This window comes from Maylandia zebra, linkage group LG2 (assembly GCF_041146795.1).
Source record: "Maylandia zebra isolate NMK-2024a linkage group LG2, Mzebra_GT3a, whole genome shotgun sequence".
Lineage (NCBI taxonomy): Eukaryota > Metazoa > Chordata > Actinopteri > Cichliformes > Cichlidae > Maylandia > Maylandia zebra.
Window position 1 is genome coordinate 13,562,985 of NC_135168.1, and position 26,646 is coordinate 13,589,630.

Sequence of the window (26,646 nt, forward strand, 5' to 3'; positions counted from 1 at the left end):
ACCAATCAGGTGTTTGATCTCCAGCCCCACCTTATTATCAGTTTCTCTCTTTTACATCTGAATAATCTTCACTTCACATTTCAGTCAGTTCAGATTTCATTAGCACGTTCACTTTAGCATAATCCATTTTAATCCAAACACCTTTCTCTTTAAACTCTGTTTGTCAGTCACAGTATATCCAGTACAATCCTCTTTTTCACTGCGTCACACACATTCAGAGATCAGAGTGTCCTGTGTGTGCTCTCATTCACTCACACTCACTCTCATATGGCTGAAGTCTGTTTGTACACAGGCTGTCAGCTGGCCTGAGTTCGGCCTGTCTCTAAAATCATTATTTTATTACTTTTATTCTGATTCATCAAAGCCAAACTCAAACATATTTATATTTACTGATTATGTTCTCATCAATAATTAACAGTCAGTACATTCAGATATGAATCATAATTCAGTGTTTAACATATTATCACAGATGGACTGCACAGGAGATCTCCTTTATGAAGAAACTGTGAAAGTTTGTCCAACAGTGGGAAACATTTCAGAGAACATCTCAGAGAATATCTGTGAAGCAGAAACTAAACATAATAATAGAAGAAAAGCCAAATAATGATCCAAATCCTGCTCTGAGACTATCAGACAGTAAAGGCTTCCAAAGACTGCTCACCTCTCAGACTTACTTAAAGATGCTGGTGCTGTCCACAGATCAGCTGACCTGCTGGGTCTCCATGATCAGCTTTGTTTCTTGGAGATAAAGGCTGAAGCCTTTAGAGCTTCAGTTCTCCAGAGCAGCAGGATGTCTGAAGTCCACAAAAACACAAAAACACAGCAGCTAAAAATAGTTGTTCAAAGAAAACGAGGTGGGAGCTGCTGATTCCTGAGCTTTGATACTGGATTAGCTTCAGTAGTTATTCCAATCACTGCTGTAGGAGCTACATTTAGTCACAGCTGACTGTCTTCTTTGAACAATCACAATGACTACTGTTCTAAAAAACAAGCACACAAAGAACCAATGAGAGTGTAGAACATGATAAAGAGCTCCTGTGATGGTGGCAAAGAAATGAGCAGCAGACGGCCGTCTACATGTTGTAGTGGTTTACAGTCACCAGGGGGCGCCGTCACGGCCACGCAGTCAGTGGGCTGCTCTGCTTGTGCTGTTGTTGGTGAAGCTGAAGTGAAAGCGAATGTTAAAACAATGAAAAGTGTCCACTGCAGCCTCCATCTGAGCTTGTCATGTTCTTCTTCTTTGATCCTTCGTGTTTGTGCTGAACACTGCTGTCGCTCTCTTCCCTGTTCCCGCCCACTTTCTAACCAATCAGCATTGGAGCGTGCACAGCGTCGTCCACACTGAGCTTTGTTGTGAGCGCATGGACTCGTCTGCAGAACATTTGTATGGGCTCCAAAATGTGGTCATAAATATTTTGTACTTGTAAATCAGGATTTGTGTGTGTAAAAAGAATTTGTGTGTGCGTGAAAAAAATTTGTGTGTGTGTAAAAAAGATTTGTGTGTGTGTAAAAAAAGATTTGTGTGTGGACTTAGCAAAAAAAACCCCTGCAAGTTACAAGTACGAATTTTGACCCTATTTTTCTTCCTTTCATCTGATTGGTCAATGTCATGTCAATCACAAATGTAACTATCCAATCAGAGAACAGATGGGTTTGGCTGTCGGAGGGGCACTTTTTTGACCTGACATTCCCATCACAAGTGTCTTCTAAGTGAAGCTACCAGGTTCAGGTCCAGCTCTGTTTATCTGGAGCTGCAGTAAATGATCCGTCCTCACAAAGCAACACAGACACCAGATATGCAAACACAGCATCATACAACACAACCAAGAGATCCAAAGAATTATCTCTGCATTTCTGTGGCTGATGCTGCTGGAACGAAGCTGTTTGAAACCTTGTTGTTCTGCACTTTGGGACCTGAAGAGGAACCTGAACCTCTGTGCAGAGGGTTCAACTCTGAGGATTCCTGTTCAGTTTTGTTATTTCACACGGCAAAACTTGACAACTTTATGATAAATGTACGACTTCAATGTGAAAAATTCATTTTTTTTCTCTTGTTTGTTTGAAGCTGCTTCCTGTTGGCTTCAGCTGTTTGGAGTTTCCATTTTCTAAACTTCTACATTCTGAACCTTCTTCAGCTCTGAACAGATGATGAAACACTGAATGATTTCAAGCTCACACTTTGTCTAATAAACTTACATCTTTCATTTTTTATTCAGATTGAAGGACTGTGATTTGTCAGAGATCAGCTGTGATTATCTGGCAGCAGCGCTGAAGTCCAACCCCTCGTATCCCAGAGTGCTGGACCTGAGTGGAACCTACAACAACCTGCAGGATTCAGGAGTGAAGCAGCTGTGTGTTCTTCTGGAGAATCCACGATGTCGATTTGAAACTCTGAGGTCAGTCACATGTTTTAGTTGTGCTGAGATGACTATGATGTGAAAGTTGTGCTGACACTGTGGATCAGTAGGCCCACACACCTCTATACAGGAAGTCTGGTTCTACTCTTTGTAGAACTTCTGATCCCTGATCCTCTGAGTCTGACTCAGTAGATAATGCAGAGTTCTGAGCTGATGTGGGTGAGAGGACTCAGGCAGCCTGACAGAGTTGATGTCCAGGGGCCTGTTCTTCGTACCTCGCTAAGTAAGTTAGCTGGATTAGATTGTTGACGAATTCGCGTGATCCCGGATCGTTCGGTTCCCCGAAGCTCATCCGGGACTTGCTGTCATAGCAACAGAGCCGTAAGCGTAAACCTGCTCGGGAGCAGGTTTACTTTATGTAAACAGGATTAGATCGCGGCCACTCAGGTATGTCCGCTTCATGTATACGAAAGCAACAGCGATATTCCACCACTGTTTCACCATAAATAAATAACATCAATGTAACTAAAGATAATGCAGCACTTGATCCTTTTATTGATGTCACATAGATACATACAGGTCATTTCCTAAAAAAGGGAAATGAACTATTAACATTCTCTTACATGTATGTGATTATTACAGATGTAATTCATATTTCAGAGTAGTAATTGTAAATTACTTCGTGTAATCAAGATGAGAGACCACGGCTATAAAAGCAAAGGTGGATTTGGGAAGCCTGTCGCAGCCATGTCCTGTCCGTATACGCGACCAACCCATTGTGGAAGGTGCAGGATTGATAAGGAGAGTTGTCAGAATTCAGCGTATATTGCGGGATAGACAGGATCCTTTAGCTCAGCGCGACAGTGTGCTCATTGAGAGATATCGATATTCCCGTGAGGGTATTATTTACTTAACCAACTTGTTGACGAGGGGGTGCAGGACCACCACCTGTCTTTTTTTCCTCTGCCCTTTTCTTGGTTGCTGTTATGAACAAACTAACAGAGTATTACAGGCCAGTATTACCTTGCCAAGAGACGCAAAGCAATCTAAGAGATAAATATTACCATTCTGTAGAATACTCCTGTATTCCACTTTTACTTGTTCCCATGTTCTTGTGGGTCCTGTTGTGGCTCTAATGTGAAAGGGGATATAATATAACATATTATAATATAATATAATGCCATATGATATTGGACAATATAGTGTCATATGATAGACCTACCCTACCGCCTACTGGTGTTGGCCAGAGGGGCCGATGGCGCGATATGGCAGCCTGGCTACAACCGTAGCTGCCTCCACCAGTGTGTGAATGTGGGAGTGAATGAATAGTGGTATCGTAAAGCGCTTTGGGTGCCTTGGAAAGCGCTATATGAACCCAATCCATTATTATTATTAAATTACCTACGAGTTTGATTTGTCAGCAACTTTCTGCCAGCCCTCTCTCCTTGCTTTTGCAGCCTTTGCAGTGTTCTCTTGCGTTTTAATTAAACTCTGAAACTCCTGAAATCCCTCACTCGTGAGTTCTTGCTCTGCTGCCGGAAAATACCGAGCACGCCCCTTCGACATTTTCGCCGACCAATCAGCGGGTTGCCGATCAATGTTTCTACTATCGATGCGTAGCCCCTTTTACGACACCCAGTGATCTCACATTACTGCGTCCAGCTGTACTAATCGTCAACAGCAGGTGTGTTCGGGGAACCGGATTAGCGAGCTCACGGTTAGCGCGATGGTTTGGTCTTGGATGTGTCATTTGATCTTGGATGTAGTAAGCGACGTACGAAGAACAGGCCCCAGGTCTTCCCTGCTTGTCCTGATACACATAAACATGAGTATCCTTGCAGGTCAGATCTCATCAGTCACACCTGTTAGTGCAGCTGTCCTCTAGATTGTAGTGCTTGTTAAACTAGGATGATTTTATGAGCCTGGACCGCAGATCTAAGGGAAGATATGACTTGGAAAGACTAAACCAACCTATTAGAGGTGTTCAAACTAACATAGATAAATACTAAGATTTACACCTTTAGTGTCTCACAAAGGGTTGAAAAGTGAATGTGCACAGAGAGGTTGGTGGTGAGACGGGCACTTCCAGCACTGTAGATGTGTTCCAGCTCAGTGTTCATGGAAATAATCCGGAGAGCAGGATTCCTTGATGAATGTTACATCTTCTTAAAGTTATAATCCACAGGGAAAACTGTGAAACTGTCGATCTGATATCTAGTCAACCAATCAGGTGTTTACATGCCCTTCACTGATCTCCAGCCCCACCTTATTATCAGTTTCTCTCTTTTACATCTGAATTACCTTCACTTCACATTTCAGTCAGTTCAGATTTCATTAGCACGTTCACTTTAGCATAATCCATTTTAATCCAAACACCTTTCTCTTTAAACTCTGTTTGTCAGTCACAGTATATCCAGTACAATCCTCTTTTTCACTGCGTCACACACATTCAGAGATCAGAGTGTCCTGTGTGTGCTCTCATTCACTCACACTCACTCTCATATGGCTGAAGTCTGTTTGTACACAGGCTGTCAGCTGGCCTGAGTTCGGCCTGTCTCTAAAATCATTATTTTATTACTTTTATTCTGATTCATCAAAGCCAAACTCAAACATATTTATATTTACTGATTATGTTCTCATCAATAATTAACAGTCAGTACATTCAGATATGAATCATAATTCAGTGTTTAACATATTATCACAGATGGACTGCACAGGAGATCTCCTTTATGAAGAAACTGTGAAAGTTTGTCCAACAGTGGGAAACATTTCAGAGAACATCTCAGAGAATATCTGTGAAGCAGAAACTAAACATAATAATAGAAGAAAAGCCAAATAATGATCCAAATCCTGCTCTGAGACTATCAGACAGTAAAGGCTTCCAAAGACTGCTCACCTCTCAGACTTACTTAAAGATGCTGGTGCTGTCCACAGATCAGCTGACCTGCTGGGTCTCCATGATCAGCTTTGTTTCTTGGAGATAAAGGCTGAAGCCTTTAGAGCTTCAGTTCTCCAGAGCAGCAGGATGTCTGAAGTCCACAAAAACACAGCAGCTAAAAATAGTTGTTCAAAGAAAACGAGGTGGGAGCTGCTGATTCCTGAGCTTTGATACTGGATTAGCTTCAGTAGTTATTCCAATCACTGCTGTAGGAGCTACATTTAGTCACAGCTGACTGTCTTCTTTGAACAATCACAATGACTACTGTTCTAAAAAACAAGCACACAAAGAACCAATGAGAGTGTAGAACATGATAAAGAGCTCCTGTGATGGTGGCAAAGAAATGAGCAGCAGACGGCTGTCTACATGTTGTAGTAGTTTACAGTCACCAGGGGGCGCCGTCACAGCCACGCAGTCAGTGGGATGCTCTGCTTGTGCTAATGTTGGTGAAGCTGAAGTGAAAGCGAATGTTAAAACAATGAAAAGTGTCCACTGCAGCCTCCATCTGAGCTTGTCATGTTCTTCTTCTTTGATCCTTCCTGTTTGTGCTGAACACTGCTGTCGCTCTCTTCCCTGTTCCCGCCCACTTTCTAACCAATCAGCATTGGAGCGTGCACAGCGTCGTCCACACTGAGCTTTGTTGTGAGCGCATGGACTCGTCTGCAGAACATTTGTATGGGCTCAAAATGTGGTCATAAATATTTTGTACTTGTAAATCAGGATTTGTATGTGTAAAAAAGAATTTGTGTGTGCGTGAAAAAAATTTGTTTGTGTGTAAAAAAAGATTTGTGTGTGTGTGTAAAAAAAGATTTGTGTGTGTGTGTAAAAAAAGATTTGTGTGTGTGTGTAAAAAAAGATTTGTGTGTGGACTTAGCCAAAAAAACCTGCAAGTTACAAGTACGAATTTTGACCCTATTTTTCTTCCTTTCATCTGATTGGTCAATGTCATGCCAATCACAAATGTAACTATCCAATCAGAGAACAGATGGGTTTGGCTGTCGGAGGGGCACTTTTTTGACCTGACGTTCCCATCACAAGTGTCTTCTAAGTGAAGCTACCAGGTTCAGGTCCAGCTCTGTTTATCTGGAACTGCAGTAAATGATCCGTCCTCACAAAGCAACACAGACACCAGATATGCAAACACAGCATCATACAACACAACCAAGAGATCCAAAGAATCATCTCTGCATTTCTGTGGCTGATGCTGCTGGAACGAAGCTGTTTGAAACCTTGTTGTTCTGCACTTTGGGACCTGAAGAGAAACCTGAACCTCTGTGCAGAGGGTTCAACTCTGAGGATTCCTGTTCAGTTTTTTTATTTCACACGGCAAAACTTGACAACTTTATGATAAATGTACGACTTCAATGTGAAAAATTCATTTTTTTCTCTTGTTTGTTTGAAGCTGCTTCCTGTTGGCTTCAGCTGTTTGGAGTTTCCATTTTCTAAACTTCTACATTCTGAACCTTCTTCAGCTCTGAACAGATGATGAAACACTGAATGATTTCAAGCTCACACTTTGTCTAATAAACTTACATCTTTCATTCTTTTTACAGATTGAAAGACTGTGATTTGTCAGAGATCAGCTGTGATTATCTGGCAGCAGCGCTGAAGTCCAACCCCTCGTATCCCAGAGTGCTGGACCTGAGTGGAACCTACAACAACCTGCAGGATTCAGGAGTGAAGCAGCTGTGTGTTCTTCTGGAGAATCCACGATGTCGATTTGAAACTCTGAGGTCAGTCACATGTTTTAGTTGTGCTGAGATGACTATGATGTGAAAGTTGTGCTGACACTGTGGATCAGTAGGCCCACACACCTCTATACAGGAAGTCTGGTTCTACTCTTTGTAGAATTTCTGATCCCTGATCCTCTGAGTCTGACTCAGTAGATAATGCAGAGTTCTGAGCTGATGTGGGTGAGAGGACTCAGGCAGCCTGACAGAGTTGATGTCCAGGTCTTCCCTGCTTGTCCTGATATACATAAACATGAGTATCCTTGCAGGTCAGATCTCATCAGTCACACCTGTTAGTGCAGCTCTCCTCTAGATTGTAGTGCTTGTTAAACTAGGATGATTTTAGGAGCCTGGACCGCAGATCTAAGGGAAGATATGACTTGGAAAGACTAAACCAACCTATTAGAGGTGTTCACACTAACATAGATAAATACTAAGATTTACACCTTTAGTGTCTCACAAAGGGTTGAAAAGTGAATGTGCACAGAGAGGTTGGTGGTGAGATGGGCACTTCCAGCACTGTAGATGTGTTCCAGCTCAGTGTTCATGGAAATAATCCGGAGAGCAGGATTCCTTGATGAATGTCACATCTTCTTAAAGTTATAATCCACAGGGAAAACTGTGAAACTGTCGATCTGATATCTAGTCAACCAATCAGGTGTTTACATGCCCTTCACTGATCTCCAGCCCCACCTTATTATCAGTTTCTCTCTTTTACATCTGAATTATCTTCACTTCACATTTCAGTCAGTTCAGATTTCATTAGCACGTTCACTTTAGCATAATCCATTTTAATCCAAACACCTTTCTCTTTAAACTCTGTTTGTCAGTCACAGTATATCCAGTACAATCCTCTTTTTCACTGCGTCACACACATTCAGAGATCAGAGTGTCCTGTGTGTGCTCTCATTCACTCACACTCACTCTCATATGGCTGAAGTCTGTTTGTACACAGGCTAATCTGGGACTCTCCACCATTTGACCCTAGAAATAAAGAAGCTTCTTGGATGAGAGGTGAAAGGCGAAACGACTTCAAGAAACTTAAAGAAGTCCAGATGCCTTTTTTTCTAAGCTCTTTAGATAACTGCGAACCTTCACAAACGCCTCATCAGTGGGACTCTCAGAGCTACCAGCCCTTTGCTACAATCACAAAGCTCTTCATTGAAATCAATGATATCAAACCTTGAATCAAGCTATAGCCATATACACTGGTAAAGACTTCTTATCTCGAAATAATATGCTGAAGTGGCAATGCAGAAATTGAAAATAGGCGGACGTGCTACCTATGCTATTAGTAGAATGGACATTGGCCTGCTGGCTAAGGAAGGCCCTGTCTCACATAGAGGTGAGAGAGGCCCCCCTCGAAGCCCCCTCTTTTATCGGGGCTTACTTAGGGTCATATCGGGGACCCCACAGTTGGAAGTCCTTTTTTTTTTTTCTTTTTTTTTTCTTTGACCAAATAAAGCTTATTTCTGTAGCTGTTGTTTTATACAGCTTTAATGTTAATATTAATGTTTGCTTATGTATGTTTAGGGAGTGGTCTGATGGTACATGTTGTTGTTACATTAATAATATTCAAATAGTAAGGGTATGCTTAAAGATAAGGTAAAAATCATATCATATATTGTAAATGGCCTGTCGAATCCAATTAAACGTAATAAAAATTTAACTAAAATGAAGAAAGAACAAGTACAAATAGTGTATCTACAGGAAACCCATCTAGAGTGTAAGGAGCATGAAAAACTGAAAAGAATGGGTTATACAACAGTTTCTCCTCTTCCTATAAAACTGGACGAAGGAGAGGAGTGGCTATCCTGTTATCAAGCAAATTACTCTTTGAAAAAATATCCGAGATAAGTGACAAAGAGGGACGTTATATTTTGGTAAGGGGAAACATTGAGGGGAACCCAGTCACGGTGTTAAATATATATGCACCCCCTGGAAGCGATATTTATTTCTTTAAGAAAATTATAGATGTGATGGTAACAGAGACAGTAGGTTTCCTAATTTGCGGAGGAGATTTAAATAAACATCTACAACCAAAGCTAGATATTTCCAATAGAAAAGCACAGAATACTAAAACATTAATTAAGAATATAAATACATTGATGAAGGAGGTGGGACTAATTGATATATGGAGAGACTTGCATCCCTACCAAAGGGATTATACTTATTTTTCCTCACCGCACTCGTTATACACAAGAATAGATTATTTCATAACTTTTGGGAAAAATAAAGATAAAATAAACACTTGTGCAATTGGAGCAATAGAGTTAAGCGATCATGCACCAGTATACCTGTCTGTTGATTTAAACGTGCAACCAAAACTCAATAATTGGAAATTAAATTCAAGCTTACTGAATGATCCTCACTTTAAAGGACAAATTAAAAAAGAGATTCACTTCTATATGGAAACTAATGACAATGGTGAGGTGTCTCCTCCTATACTGTGGGATGCCTTAAAAGCTGTCCTGAGAGGGAAAATTATAGCAATATCCAATAATAAGAAAAAGATGAGAAATAAGAAATTTGAAGAGCTACAAAATAAGAATTAGAGAAAAGGCATGAAAGAAAAACATCTCAGGATATATTGGAGGAAATTAGGAAAACAAGAAATGAAATAAATGATTTGACCACATATGAAATTAAAAAAAAATTAATGTTTCTTAAACAAAGGTATTATGAGGGAGGATCAAAAGCAAAGAATGTATTAGCCTGGAAACTAAAAAAGAAAATAGCAGATAATACAGTTCACAAAATTAAACATTGTTACGAGTTCAAAATTGGGGATGGAGACAAGAGGAAAAACCACAATAACAACACTGGTCCGGCCGGGTTGAGTCAAACGATAATTTTAATGGTCACACACGTGGGAGATGGACACCGTACGCAGACAGCATCAGATCTCAAAATGGTGGAGCATTGATCAAATTCTTATAGCCTCTGGTGCTCTCACATGCTTTTCTCTCACACGGCGCCTAAACTACGACCTTGGCTCCCCGTTTATCTGCTCCTGCTGAGATGGGCAAGAAAACTCCAGCATGTTCCGTTCTCTTCTAATCAGACAATTAAGGCGATGACTTTCTGCAAACAGTATTTCTTATAACATCATAAAACAATATCATTCATCCACAATAAATCAGCAGTCTAATGTAATGCAAATCAGTTTAACTAATGCAATAGTTATCAGCTTCTTCTAATTCAGGAGAATAATGCCAACTAAGACTACATAATAATTCACAATCTTTAATTAGGGGTCTAACATGGCATAAAATAATATTATAATTTAACAACATCCAGTGACAAAACTAATTAAAAAAATAAACTAATAGAAGTTCAGAGTGCATTTGAAACATTTTATAAGACTCTGTATGCTAATAACACAGAGAGTAATATAGTTGAAATTAACAGTTTTTTAGATTCTCTTGATTTACCAGTACTGAATGAAGAACAGAATAAAACTTTGATTGAAGATATAACAGAAAAGGAACTAAGAATAGCAATAAGTAAAGTTAAAATAAATAAATCTCCAGGATCAGATGGATATACGGCAGAATGGTACAAGGAGCTAAAAGAAGAATTAATACCAGTGATGCTTCTAACAATGAATTGGATCCTAAAGAAGGCTCAAGTACCTTCTAGCTGGAAAGAAGCAATTATCTCTGCCATCCCAAAAGAAAACAAGGATAAATTAGAATGTGCGTCATATAGACCAATATGTGTTCTTAATACAGATTACAAGCTGTTTACATCTATCATGGCTCGACGATTAGAAAAGTTCTTACCTAATCTAATTCATAATGATCAAACAGGTTTTATTCGAGAGCGCCAAATACAAGATAATGTGCGACGGACATTACAAATTATTAATCATATTCAAAAGAATAAAATAGAAGCAATGGTAATCAGTATCGATGCAGAAAAATCATTCGATTCAGTTAATTGGAACTTTCTTTACCGAGTCTTGTATACATTTGGCTTTCACGAAAATATAATTAAGACAATACAGGCACTTTATGATAACCCTACGGCAAGGATTAAAATTAATGGCTACCTATCAAATAGTATTAATGTAATGTCCTCTGCCTCTAACGCCTTGCTAGAGTCGACATTCAGACTAAACTCCTCTTCAAAATGACCACGCAGACAAGAGGGTTTGACTTCACTCCCTTTACTTAGGCCAGTTGAAGTAGGGTAAAACTGAGGAACAACATGAAATGCTCTTAGAAATCACAGATGAGGACAAATACACTATAACAGCACAAATTGCTTGTTTAGCCAAAAGCGTTAGCGAATCCTCTCTTTACAAACGTTTCTATTAAGTAAACACTGCAATCACATTACTTCAAGTAGATTTGTTCATTAGTAAGGGTAGAACAGAATTACATACCGACAATGCCCTTAAAGACCATCTTAAGGGAGGCGATTGCCACTACAGCAGAGGACCGGAGAACAGGAGAAGTCTTTTCCCCAAACAATAACATGCACTTTCTTATGACATCATCGAACAGAGACAGAGTCGCGCATGTTACACCAGGTCGTGCCAGAAGAGGGCACTAAAAAGTAACTTTCACAGGGAAAATCTATTTAAACAGAACCCGGTTACATGGTGACAGAACAATTAAGCTGCAAAGAGGAACAAGGCAGGGCTGTGCGTGCTCATTTGCGTTATATCTGGAACCATTGGCTCAATATATAAGACAAAATAAAGAAGTAGAAGGTATTAATATCCATGAAAAGGAGCATAAATTAGCCTGCTATGCAGATGATATTTTAATATTTTTGGTTCAACCATCAAACTCTTTACCTAAATTAATGCAATCATTTGAATACTTTGGTCGACTATCTGGATATAGGGTTAATATGAGTAAAACACAATTGCTTAAGTACAACTATATTCCACCAGAAGAAATTAAAAATAAGTATCAATTAGCATGGCGAACAGAGTACTTTAAATATCTAGGAGTCATAATACCTAAGGGTCTTACAGAACTATTAGAACGAAATTATTTACCAATACAGAAAAAAATTAAGGAACATATAGCGAGATGGAATCTAATTCCATATTTAAGTTTATATTCGAGAATAGACTCAATTAAAATTAATATTCTTCCTAAATTATTATATTTATTTCAAACATTACCAATAGAAATTAACCAGAAACAGTTTAATGAATGGGATAAAAATTTTTCAAGATACATATGGCAAGGAAAAAGGCCCCGAATTAGATTTAAAACCCTACAACTTAACAAAGGAAAAGGGGGGTGGGGCTTACCTTCTCTTAGGGAATATTATTGGGCAGCACAATTAAGGCCTATGATATGCTGATGTAATCCTTCATATGACGCTCAATGGAAAGTTATTGAGGAGAGTCTGACCTCCATCCCCATATAAGCTATTATAGCAGACAGAAGCTTGCAAAATTTAATAAAAACTATTGAAAATCCATGGATCAAGTTGACTTTTAAAATTTGGGAAACAGTAATAAAAGAATATAAACTAGAAGAGGATATAGCAGTTCTTAAGTGGTGTGCATATGACACACATTTTGCTCCAAATAAATTGGACACCAGATTCAAAGATTGGACATATAAAGGATTAACAGCTTTATGTATGGTAATGGAGGAAGGCAGACTAATTAGTTTTGATAAAATGAAAGATAAATATTCATTAGAAACACAGGATTTTTATAGATGTCTACAGATGAGGCATTTTGTCAATAAAACGATAAAAGCTAAGGCTGAACTGAGTAAACAGCTGATAGACGTATTTAAAAGGGCAGTTCAAATAAAAATAGAGGTATTATAGGTGACCTCTATAAAGGATTAACAAATATGAAATTACACTCAACCTTGTATATCAAAACAAAATGGGAAATGGAGGGAGGAATAGAGATAAAGGAGGAAGAATGGACAACAATATGGGCATATCAATGGAAATGTAGCAGCTCACAGAGCTGGCGGGAATTTGGGTGGAAATGCCTGATAAGATATTTTATTACACCTCTCCAAAAATCTCACTATGAAGGTAACCCTCCCGCTTGCTGGAGAAATTGTGGAAATACAAATGCAAATCACTATCATATTTTCTGGGACTGTCATGTTATTAAAACTTATTGGAAGGGAATACATGCAGCAATACAAGAGACATTTGGAAGATATTTACCTTTGGAAAGTAAAACTCTACGTTTTGGACTTATGCCAGAAGGATGGACAAAGAACGATAAATACTTGTTTAATATTTTACTGGCAGCAGGCAAAAAAGCCATCACAAAAAAATGGCTTTCTTCAGAGAGCCCAGCTATGAACACGTGGATGAACATCACACTGGACATTTACAGAATGGAGAAAATGACAGCAGATGTGAACTACAAGAGGGACCTGTTTGTATCACGATGGAAGAAATGGATGGACTACATTAGAAAACGCAGGCCAGTTTTTGCTTTTGCATTTTGACTTTGTTAACTACTAGAAGACTAGAGGAAAAATTAGTTACATTAATGGAAACAAAAACACACTCCCTACATTTATTTATTTATTTTTCTTTCCTTTTTCTTTTTCCTTATGCATTTTTTATTTATGTTGTTTGTTGTTTCCTGTTTTGCTTCTTTTTCTTTTCTTCTTCTTTCATTCTTATTGTATGGATATTTTAGTTGTTTAAATATAGAAAAAAAGAAAAAAATATATGTACTGAAAGATAGCTGAAGTTGATGGTATTGTATAGTGATTCTAAAATGTCAATAAAAATAAAGAAGCGGGAATGAAATGAGTCCAAGTCTTCTGCTGATTCAGCATCACATTCATCTTTGCTCCTTGTTCTGCATCCCCACCATGGACTTCATTCCTTTCCAAGCCAGCCTTGAGTGTCCTTTATTCAGCTCATCCTCTGCTTTACTTTTACACCTGATTTTAGCTGCTTTTCTTCTCTCCCTCATAACAAGACAGCTTCTTCTGCCTGAGAACATGTTGGAGTGATTTACTAATCCAGGGCTGATTTTTGGGGAAAATAGTTCCCATTTTCAAAGTAATCTCCATTTTTCCCAGAATGAAATGTAAGTAGAAATAAATGATCTAAGTGAGAACATGAGCCTTTAAAAAGGCTCTTCTGAGGCTGCTGCCAGTGGTCAAAGCCTCCAACAAAGCTCTGTAAGTACATATGTGATCATAGCTTTAGCTTTTAAATGTTTATTCTAGTTAACACAGATCAGGTGGAACAACTCAAATAAAATATCAAAAATATTAAGTGGTCATCGGTACTCAGTTTCTTCAAAACTGAATACAATGGAGCACAAATTGTCCACGTTTCTGAAATATTTCTGGGTGTAACTGTCACCAAAGTGCAATTTAGACCTGGCCTGTGGTTGTTATCTAAGTGATAATCATCAATTCCACTAAAACAAATACAAAATAAAGAAATTTGACACATTCTGTTGATATCAAAAGCACACTGAACAATTCAGTGTTGTTTTACTGCTGTTCTCTCTTCACTTCTTCTCCTCTGATTCTCTCCACATGTTGCTCTGCATCAGTGCTCAGTTTCCTGACAAAAACAAGATGAAATATTGCTAAATATAATAGTATCTCATTACACTTCAACATAAGTGTTTTATTTTTGTAATTGTTTATCTGTTATTTTTCAGACTGAGTCACTGTGACCTGTCAGAGAGAAGCTGTGAAGCTCTGGCCTCAGGTCTCAGCTCTCAGACCTCTAATCTGAGACAGCTGGACCTGAGTAACAGTAACCTGAAGGATTCAGGCGTGAAGCTTCTGTCTGAAGGACTGAAGAGTCCACGCTGTACACTGGAAACTCTCAGGTGAGATCAAGCATTTTTCTTTCATCAACTGACAGAATTAGCAGATTAATAATAAGGCAGCCCTCTAATAAGAGGAGAAGTGGAGGTGTTTTGAAGGGCAACATACTCTTATGTTAACAAGACAGGAAGTAGTTCCTGGGAACTGCTTCCTTTGTTATTGTCTAAGTAGAAACATGATGGTGAAACAGTGATGAGTTTGCAGAGGTGGATCCACACAACACAACAATGCTGTTGCGTGCTGAAAGCAGACTTCTCACAGATTCTGAGGCTGCAGGTTTCATCACTGTCCAACCAAAATTCACTGAACCAGCAGTAAATGAACGTCCAAAACTACACTTCATGTTTAAAAAACAGATGATCAGGGGGATTTGTGTTTACATCTTTTTTGTGTAATCTGTTCACCTGCTGTTTCAGCTGTTTGGTGGTTGTTGAGATGGTTTTGTGAACTTTTAGCTGAGATTCTGACGTTTCTGTAGATACCACACATGTCTAATTACTTTGTACAGCATGAATGGCCATAACGAGGTTTTTAACAGTAAGAAAAGTTGTAAAACTTCAGAAAATATAGTTAAAAGTCCAAAACCTTCTACGTCTGGTGGCTTGTGGTAAGGAGCAGATCAAACGAGTAAAGAATTACGTTATAATTATAAATGGCTTCAACAGCACATTCAGGTCTGTGAGACTCATTCAGACACTGAGCCGTGGCTCTGTGCTACATGCACATATTTCTGCATCTCTGCCATTCAGACACACTTTATATATAGTTTATTTTATGTAGTATTCAATACTGAACTGTACATTTAGTCTTTTTAAAGGCAGCAAGTTTTATTCAGTGTTTTCATAAAAGCCTTATTTCTATCCATTTACTGCTATTAGGAAGAACACGTGAGGTTTAAGACCTGGACCAGTTTGAAACCTTTTGTCCTCCACAATGGAAAATGGGTGGAAATAAAAGTGGGTCTCACTTTAGCCATCTCCTAATTTTATCAGTTCTGCTCTCAGCGTCTCCTGTATATCTCCTGTATAAATGTTGCACTCAGCTTTGTGGTCTGAAATGCACTGAAATGCAGCCAGATGCTGCTCATTTTGCCTTTTCACTCTTTCCTGACACGCTTGCATTTCAATACAGCTCCCATTTCTCTGTGTACTGGTCTCTACCACTACCCTTGCTGTCTATGGGACATTTCCGTCCTCTTTCACATAATGGTATGATCCCAGTCTGTCTCTTAAAGTGTTTGGCCACATGGTTTGCTCATCAGAATAAAACCTCAGCCGTGCTCACATTGATTATCAGCAAGCCTGAAAATTCATCAATATTTGACATATGAAATTATCTCATGGGCTGGATTTGGCCCACGGGCCATATGTTTGACACCCCTGGTTTACACGGTTTGGTATTCAATGTACAAGTGAGTTAGCTCTCAGCTAACTAGCAGACAAGCTAACTGCTGGGACTGCGTCTTTCTAACAAGAGCGTCAGACACTCAGACTGGTTTTCTTTGTGGATGATGATGTGTTCTCACACTGATCCTTCATGCTGATGCTGCCATCCACCCACTGCTCCTGGATTCCTCATCTCCATCAGCCCTCACAGTACTCCACCTTCATCAGCTTCATGTTCAGGAGCCTGGATGGACAGTAATTCTTTCCATGGGTTATGGTGGGACATTGAGAGCTGAAGTCAAACAGCAGTGAGAATGAAAGACTGATTCATTTCTATTTAGTCTTGTGATGTGCAGCTTTGTTCAGAGCATTAAGGCCCAGCAAAGATTACTGAGGTCATAGAGTCCTGATGAAACCTGTGTGCTTATAGAAACTGAGACCAGATGAACCAGAATAGAAGGACATTAAAATGAAGTGTCAGCTACACAAAGGCAAAGCTATTCAGTTGTTGCTGTGAGTTATTTAAATGGAGGATGGAGTCAGACTTTAAGCTGCTGGACTCAGTCACTATATCCTGTTGTCCTCATAGAACCTGGACACACAGACTCACCTGTGACACAGTGACACACAGTGTGGGCTACACACACATTAGAAAGTGGATCAGTCACACTTGTGCAATCATTTGTTGTGCTGGGAAACCATGAACACTTTGAATCACATTAATGGCTTTGTTACAGCAACATTCAATCATGAGTTCAAAAGTAGTGTATTGTGTACTTATTGTAATAGTACTGCAGTATGAGAAGTGCAACATTCAGTGTGCAGAAACAGATCAGGTGCTTTCTAACAGCAGTGTTCCCTTTAACACAGCAGCAGTTCAAATATTTCTGTCAGTCTGAGCTGAAACATGAATCTAATCAAATATCAAATCAAAGTTCTTTGCCTCTGCCAGGACGTTAACATTTGATCTAGTTTTTTACAAAGTTCCCTCAGCGTCCAGAGCCACCAACATACCTTTGATCAACAGCAAGTGAACATTTATAAATGTGTGTTTGCAGAACAGGAAGCAGCAGAACTATTGTTCTGTTATCAGGCAGCAGCACAAACGCTCATCAGCTCATTTACTGTGCAGGACTTTGAGTGTGTGAAGTGTGTGTTTGTGCTGGATTTCCTTTGGAGAATCTCAGTCAGAAACCAGACAAAGAAAAACTCTTTCAACAGTCCAGGTTGAGTTGACAACATGAACTGCATTTATCTTCCTCTGACTTGACATGTTCTTCCTCCTCTGCACCGAGCCAGCTGCTAAGACTCACAAGCTCATTGACATTTTCTGATGATAAAGAAACTCTCTTCTTCTGCACAATATGAGCAGCAACAGAGAAGCTTTCACAGGTACAGATGTTGCAGCTGTGGCCAAGTACATGTGCTGCATGTTGGAGCAGCACTCTAATGGACAGGCCTCTGTACTGATGGTGGGCTCTGCTCTGTATCCACCACACTGTTCTCAGCTGAGTCGTCCTCCTGTTCACACTCTGATGAAGCACCAACAGGGCCAACTTCTTCTCTGGTGGCTCAGATGTTGTTGCTTCCACAGGTTTCCCTCCAACAACCCTCTGTTCCTGCAGTAAGTTCAGTAAGATCTGGGTAAACACTTGAGCTCCTTGAATCTGGCTCCAGCAGCAGTTTTCACATATACAATGTTGGCATTTTGCTTGCGTGTCTCCAGGTCTGTTCTGAATGTAGACTTGAATTTGACCACGTAGGCGGGGTCATCATCTGGGCTGTCCATCACCTGAGAGAGATGACAAAACACAGAATCACAGAGCATGAAACCAACGTTTCTCCTCCCAGAAGTTCAGTCACAGACCTGCAACAGAAACAAGAAGATTCAAATGACGCAGAGCTTTCATTTACTTATATCCACAAACATGTCCTCTACATATTCATGCTGTATTTACACACACATACAGAGGATGTTTGTCTCTCACACACAGACAGGACACTGAGAAATACATCATGTTAAATATACCTGCAGGCTTCCAGCTGTGTCCAGCAGCTTTGTCCCTGTCAGCTGTGATTGCCATGGCAACCTTGGTGTTGTGCGCGATGCAGGGACGTGTTCAAAGGCAGACGTCTGGCAGCAGCATCATATTTGATGCACTATCTGTACTGAGTGTGCTGACTTTATTTCAAATGTCCCACTGCTGTGCAACATGAATCACATGTTCTGCACGTTTCTGTAACTCCCAGGTAACCATGGTTACCCAGCCACGCCCAGTAGTCTCCAGAGAGACCAACAGCATGTTCATGTTGTAACGCCGTGGCTTTCTCAGTCTCTCCTTTTTCTACAGCTCATGTGTTCTTCTTGTGATGCTGCGTCTTGAGGCTCATACATGCCGTCATTTGTTGATCCTAAGAACGTTCCTCAGACCGACTTCTTCAACAACAGATAACTTTAGTTGTATCAACACTGCCTCCTGGAACAGTTTAAAATGAACATGTCAAAGATCTGTACCTGTCTCCATGTTTCTGTCCCCGCCCCTTTCTTTCTGTCCTGGGTCATGTGAGCGCTGCAGTAGTATTAGGCCCACCCTCAATGCTCCCATTGGCTGAGACGCATAATGACGCCCATTTCAAGCCAGCACTGATCAACATCCCTCCTGTGACCCATGGCTGTTATATTCAGAGCCAGTGAGCACTTTCACAATAACCATGATTTTAAAAACTGTGATTAAAATAATTGCTGACGTTAATCAGTTAATGAGTTAACGAGATAATAACAGGTTAAGTTGCCCTAATAATTAGACTTTGGTGACAAACTGATGTGATCTCCATGTTTCCTTTGTTGGACTGTGGGCGAGTGTCAGAACTGAATGTACTGAGTAACATGTAGAGTTTAAACATGTGTCAGTTCCAGTTTTAGAGCTCTAAAGTGCAGCTATCATGTTAGGAATATGTTAGGAATAGACAGGAACACTGAGCACACTGAGGTCAAAATCACTCGCTGCATTCTTGATGTTCATGAATTCAGCAGGTTCATGATTGTCTGCAGCATTAATCTCATATTTCCATTAAAGTGTTGAATTTGACTGTTTGATGTTCTTTATGATCTCTGGCACCAGTTCATCTGTAGGCTGAGCTCAGTCCATCCAGTTAGTGAAATGATGTTTAAAGGTCTCCTTGTTCTGTGAGCGTGCACAGATCCTGAAGCAGAAAGCCCGGGTTACAGAGAAATGATCATCACTGTGATGATGCTCATCATCTCTGACTGGGATTTGAGGTTTTGTCAAAGCAGCAAAGAAAGCCTGGCTATGTTGGACTGGGTGTGGCAGCAGTTCCCAGTTTGAGTTCAGGAGACAGACACCCTCTCTACTTTGAAGATCAGCTTCAAACTTTCCTTTTTGATAAAGCTTATAGTTCGAGCTGGATCAGGTGACCCTGAACCATCCCTTAGTTATGCTGCTATAGGCTCAGGCTGTTGGTGGACTTCCCATGATGCTCTGCTTTCTTCTCCCCTCTTTTCACTCCTGATGCTTTTATATGTCACTACTGCGTGTCCTTAACTTTTGTCTCTCTGTTTTGTTCTTGTCTCTCTGAGCTCATCTCTTCTCTTTCCCCTCACCCTGCAACCAGTCATGGTAGATGCTCCTCCTGGAGCCTGTTTTCACTGGGAGGATCTTTGTGTCAAAGGGAGTTCTTCTTCCCACCATCACCAAGTGCTGCTCACAGTGGAGGCTCTTACCTTACACTGTTAAACAGCTTCAGATGACTGTTGTTGTCTGTTGGGTATTGTCACTTATAAATAAAGTTACAATGGATGGATAGATGTTATTGTGACAAAGAGAAAACAACTGTTGACAGATAGATTGTTGTTTTGTGTGTCTGCAGTCTGTCAGGCTGTCTGATCACAGAGGAAGGCTGTACTTCTCTGGCCTCAGCTCTGAGCTCCAACCCCTCCCATCTGAGAGAGCTGGACCTGAGCTACAATCATCCAGGTGACTCAGGAATGAAGCTGCTCTCGGCTGGACTGAAGGATCCAGGCTGGAGGCTGGACACTCTCAGGTATGGAGAGAAAATCTGATAGAGGAGGAAGAGCTGGAAACATTTCCTGTGTCTTTCCTTCACTTCCTGTTTGTTTCCTGCAGATGACACATGAACAATCACACATGCAGGAATATTTTCAGGGACAGACACACTAGTCTAGCTGGATAGTTCATGGATATTTATGTAGGGGTCTCCAAGGAGTCTGTTTGCAGGAACATTTAGGTCACAGGTGTACCTGATATAGATACCAGTGTACCTAATAAAGTGTCAGCTAACATTTGGAAATGGAAGCTTAAATAATGACAAACTGTACATTCACAGCTGAATTCACAATAAATTTGTTCTCAAGTGCACATTTTTCTGTTATTGTTCTCAAACAACAGAATGAGAATGAAATATTGATTCTAACAGGGCCCATAAGCAGCATTAGCTTATCAGAGTTTCCATCATGGTCACACAAATCCTTAGCAGAGAAAAGTGGCCTACTTAGCAATAGCTGCTCAAGTTGTATAAAGAAAGGGAAAACAGTATTAGCATTAGCTGCTAATGTCAGCTTACTTAGCATAAACTCTTCACATCTTTATAATGCAAGGGAAAGGAGTCACTCATGGAAGCCTATTTAGCATTAACGTCTCACATCATTATAACACAAGAGAAAAGCGTATTAGCATAAGCTACTAATGCTTATTCACCTCAAATTAGCTTTAGCTGCTAATGGTAGCCTACTTAGCATTAACTCCTCACTAATATAATGCTAATTCACATCAAATTAGCATTAGCTGCTCATATTGTTATAAGGAAAGAGAAAACGGTATTAGCATTAGCTACTAATAATTATTCAGCCCTAATTAGAATAAGCCTCTAAAAGCAGCCTACTTAGCATTAACTCCTCACATCGTTGTTACCCAACGGAAAAGAGTATTAGTATTAGCTACTATCATTTTTAATAAGTAAGAGAAAACAGTGTTAGCATTATTGAATAATGCTAATTCACACTGAATTAGAATTAGCTATTTACAAGAGCGTACTTAGAATTACCCCCTCAGATTGTTAAAAAGTAAGGGAAAACAGTATTAGTATTAGCACATAATGCTAATTCACGTCAAAGTAGCATTAGTTAATAATGGCAGCCTACTTAGCATTAACTGCTCACTAATATAATGCTAATTCACATCAAATTAGCATTAGCTGCTGTTAAGGTTCAAAAATTGAGGAAGGAGAGTACAAACCACCCATGGTCCAGAAGCTCTTGGTCAAACAATGATTTTAATGAATACACACGTGTGGGAAGAACAGGAATTGGTCTTCGACTTACTCAAAGCATACACAGATTTTTATAGCATCAGGGTTTGAATTACTGACGCCCCTTCATACGTCACAAACACATTTTATACATACGTCAAATCAAAACCACCATGACTTTTAACACAGTTTAAAAAGAACATCGTCTTCCATCTTCATAACAGGTGCATCCTGTCACTGCCGGATGCTCGCTTGTCATCTTGACACCTCAGCAGCAGTTCGGCGACAAACTGCTTTTTGCAACCCCAAGCAAAACATAATTAAACTTTCCCCTCTAAATGATTCTCTCTAACTGAGTGTGTGTGTGTCTGTGTCTGTGTGCTAACCACAATTGCACCCTGTTTCACCTCGCCGACTAGCTCCTGACCTCTAACCAGACAGAGAGACAGAAACCACTCTCGTATATGTAATAACTGAACTGAAACTATGGATATATCATCTACTTAAAATAAATGTTTTAATCAAGAACCTCTAACGAAACCTTAATATAAAAATATAAAAGTATAGCAGAATCTTTTGAATAACCTAGCAATTAAAATAGCCTCGTCTAGCCTGCTCCTCAGAATAACCTAAGAGTCTGCTTTCACTTCTGCAAACTCTCTGCAACTTCCTGTCAGCCTGCAACTTAGTCTTTCTGAAAGACACACACTGTTTAAACCTCTGAATGCACTATCAATGCTGCAGCTTATATTTTTAATGCAATGGTAATGATGACAATTATTTAACAATAGCAGTAAAATAATTTCCCTGCTCCACACTGCTCACATTGTTAAAAGGGAAGGGAAAACAATATTAGCATTAGCTGCTAATAATTATTCACCTAATTAGAGTTAGCCCCTAATGGCAGCCTAGTTAGCATTAACTCCTGACATCGTTATAATGCAGGGGAAAAGGGTTACCATTATCGGATAATGCTAATTTACATCAAATTAACAATAGTTAATAATAGAGATGGCACGATACCACTTTTTTATGTCCGATACCGATACCGATATCATAAATTTGGATATCTGCCGATACCGATATAAATCGATATAGTGTTTTTTAATCAACAAAACTGTTTTTTAAAATATCTTGCTGCATTTTGCAAGTCTGCAAGTTCATACTCAAGTTTAAAACAACAACTACACTAAAGCTATTCTGTTATACCTGTATACAAAAAAATATTTCATAGTTCAGCAATACTGATCAATCTAATAAACTTAGACCTACACCATCCTCCCTATTCTGGTATTTTAAAGAGTACTTAGCGTAAATATTAAGCAACCTAACTAATAGGGTTCCAACTCCCAGCAACAACAAAAATAAATAAATAAAAAATAGGGAACCACCCCTCACGCGCCACCTCATGATGCTTAATCGACGTAATCAACCTTAATTTGATGCAGTGTGAAAAAAAATTCACAGAAATCAATTATTTTTCAAGAAATATTAAATAGATTCAACATCTTTCTTCAACAAAATTGCAGACTGCACAGATGGTACCTTCCCAAAGTAAAAAGTACTATAGCTTACTAGGGTATATATATTAGACTTAATAGTCACTATATACAGTAATGGACTTCTATTCATTTTACATCAAATTAAAACTTTGGGTGTCAGATAATTATTTATTAAAAGCTAGACATTTTAAATGAGAATAAGAAAGAAAAGTATGTCTTTGTGCCCCCTTTTCCAGTTAATGCCCTATCGGCCCCCCCTGGCTAAACTTTGCTAGATCCGCCCCTGCACAGTTACCAGCGTCAGCTACGTAGAAAAAGATCCTCGAGTAGAAAGTAATATTAAATAAATTCTAACAACAGCTTATCAAGCTTAAAAGTGCTGCTGTTGATCAGCCGCTGGTTTCCTCTTTCTGGTGCAAAGTGGGCCAAAAACAAAGAAGAGAGACGGACTCGCGACAGAAAAGCCGATCAGCTGATCATTTAAGCAGTTTCATGATTGAAGTAGCAGCCGGAGAGCGAGAGGCAGTCGCTTGTTAAGCTTAACGTGGGAATGCTTTACAAACATTCAGAGATGGACTTACACACTTGCTTTACTTCTCTCGGGATAACTTTGTCGGAGACGAAATGCCGGGTTGCTAGCGAAGCTCCAAATGCTATCCAGACCACCGACAGGTCCCGCATGCCACAGCCGCTCTATCACGTGATGCATACTGCTCCAACGTGCTAACGTCCTGAGGTGAGTTACGGCGTGTTGCAAGTTTTGTGAGGTGCTTTCGTGATATTTAATGGATCGGATTACATTTTTATTTTTCTCCGATATCCGATCCAGTAATTTAGGTCAGTATCGGACCGATACCGATACGTAATATCGGATCGGTCCATCTCTAGTTAATAATGGTAGACTTCGTATCATTAGCTGCTGTCATTCTTACAAAGCAAAGGAAAACAATATGCTGCTAATGCTTTTTCATCTAAAATTAGCATTAGCCACTAATGGCAGCCTACTTAGCATTAACTCCTCACTAATATAATGCTAATTCACGTCAAATTTGCATTAGCTGCTAGCATCAGCCTAACTAGCACTAGCTGTTCACATTGTTAAAAGGGAAGAGAAAATGATATTAGCATTAGCTACTAATAATTATTCACCCCTAATTAGAATTAGCCGCTAATGACAGTATACTTAGCATTAACTCCTCACATTGTTATAATGTAAGGGAAAAGAATTAGCATTATCTAATAATGTTGACCTTGGCTCACTGGAAAAGTTCAGAACTAAAGATTTAGGAGTGTTTCTCGATAGTTCTTTCTCATTTGAGAAACAAATGAATTCTGTTATTAAAACCAGCTGTAAGGTTTATATTGTTGATTGTCATTTATGCTTAGAAATATTTACTCATATATGCTTAGAGTTGTATAATCGATTGCATGATGATAGAGGTTTGATCCTTAGTAGTCTGTAAAGACTCTGTGTGCCTTCCACAGTGCTCTGGCATGCACACACCACTTGGGGCCATGAGAGAGGTCGTACCCTCTCTTACTGATTTATGGTGTAGGACAGGGGTCTCAAACTCAATTTAGCTGGGGGCCGCTGCAGGCAGAGTCTGGGTGAGGCTGGGCCGCATTAGGTTTTCCACAAGAAAGGCATGGTTAAAAAATTCCAATCTTCTCAAATCTCTTTATTTTTATTTTTTAACACAAAATATGAAAAATAAATAAGCAAATTAAGAATTAATAAGAAAAAAAATCAATCTGTAATACATAAATAAAACAATAATAAGATATTTTTAGTCAGTGAACTTGTGTGTTTTTCTCAGTCTTCTATATCTGCTGTATTTAGATTGAAATTCTGTATTAACAGTTCTATAACCTTCTTCTGAACATGAATGGAACACTGTAGAAAATGAACTGTTCTTCTGAACATGGCTTCTCTTGCCTACTCCTTGCTGCTAGAGACCTGGCAGCGTTTCCTCTCGCATAGCCGAGCCAGATTTGGCCTGAGGGAGGAAGCAGTTGCGGCCCTCAGTATGTCTTGAAGATGATCATACGTAAGTCTGGACCTGTACTTGGACTTATTGAAGTTCAAAGTGGAGAAGAGCTTTTGGCACAAGTATGTGCTACCAAAAAGGCACATGGTCCGCTTGAACATTCGGGAAAGCCGAGGGAAACTAGGGCTCAAGTCTCTCAAAAATTGTCCAAGCTTGTCTGCTTTTCCACTCACCTCCCTGAACTTTGCTTTGAGTTCAGAGTTGCACTGCAGCTCAATGAGCTCCATTTGAAGCACAGAAGGGGCATCTTGCACATCAAAGGAGAAGGGGTCCGCAAAAATGTGAAAGGTGGCTCTGTGTGTCTTGAAGTCAGCAAATCTGTGTTCAAATTCCTCCTGTAGCCTCAAAATGACATCAACATACTCGTCAGCACTGAATGGTGTGCCTGCATCCACGAGTGCCTTGCATGCTGGGAAATGGCAAAGGTTTGTCTGAGAGAGCTGAGCTTTCCAGAGCGCCAGTTTTGTGGAGAATGCTCTCACGTTGTCATAGGCAGCACTGACAAGTTGCCCCTGGCCTTGTAACGTCTTGTTCAGTACATTAAGCTCATGTGTCATATCAACAAGAAAAGCTGAGTCCATGAGCCATTTGGGATCAGTTAGCACAGGAACACTAACTCCATCCTTCTCCATGAAGGCTTCACTTCTGCTCTCAACTCAAAAAGTCTCTTTAATACATTTCCCCTGCTGAGCCAACGTACCTCAGTGAAGTCGAGCACATCCCCATATTCTGACTCCATTTCCTCTAAAAAAGCACAGAACCTTCGGTGCTTTAAGCCCCTGGATCTGATTTGGTTGATGCATTTCACAACAATAGACATCACATTGTCAAACTTCAGGCATTTGCTGCAAAGGACCTGCTGATGGATGATGCAGTGCAGAGCAATGGCCTCCTCCACGCCTTCCTCTTCCAGTTTGTTTTGTGCCACCAGTCCATGTTTCCTCCCTGTCATTGATGGCGCTCCATCTGTTGTTATTCCAACAAACCTCTTCCATGGCAAACCAACATTCTCAATGGCATCACACAGCTTGTAAATATCTGCTGAGCGGTGGTCTGGCCATGCATTGGAATTACTGTGAGCAGCTCCTCCATCACTTCAAAACTGTCATCAACACCACGGACATACATTGGGAGCTGGGCAGTGTCGGTGATGTCTGTGGTCTCATCAAGAGCGACTGAGTATACACTGAAACATTTGGCTTTCTCACACAGTTGGTCATAAATGTCACTTGACAGGTCAGAAATGCGATCTGCTGCGGTGTTGGCAGAAAGGCTGATGTTGCTAAACTGACCTTTCTTTCCCGGACAGACTATATTTGCAGCCTGCAATATGCACTTTTAGACAAATGCACCTTCTGTGAATGGCTTCCCTGCTTTAGCAATCATCTCACTAACCACGTGGCTCCGACTGCTGCATTATTCTCTTTGGTTGCTTTCTTGGAGAAATCTTGCTGCCTCAGTAGATCTGTTTTAAGACTGGCAACCCGGTTCGCTCTCTCGTCTCCCTGGTATTTTGCATCCACCTCAGCATGTCTAGTTGTGTAATGACGTTTCAAATTGTATTCCTTGTGCAGCGCAACTTTCTCTGT

The 26,646-nt window shown here is 39.9% G+C and overlaps 1 protein-coding gene across 1 annotated transcript in view; it reads left to right on the plus strand.

The window, feature by feature from the left end:
• LOC143413757 (NACHT, LRR and PYD domains-containing protein 3-like) overlaps positions 1-26,646 on the plus strand; it is a 47,060-nt gene that overhangs the window by 17,089 nt on the left and 3,325 nt on the right. The window contains exons 9-12 of the mRNA XM_076877179.1: positions 2,217-2,396; positions 6,849-7,028; positions 14,665-14,838; positions 20,110-20,283. Coding sequence (XP_076733294.1) covers positions 2,217-2,396; positions 6,849-7,028; positions 14,665-14,838; positions 20,110-20,283 — 708 coding nt within the window. The remainder of the gene's footprint in view (positions 1-2,216; positions 2,397-6,848; positions 7,029-14,664; positions 14,839-20,109; positions 20,284-26,646) is intronic.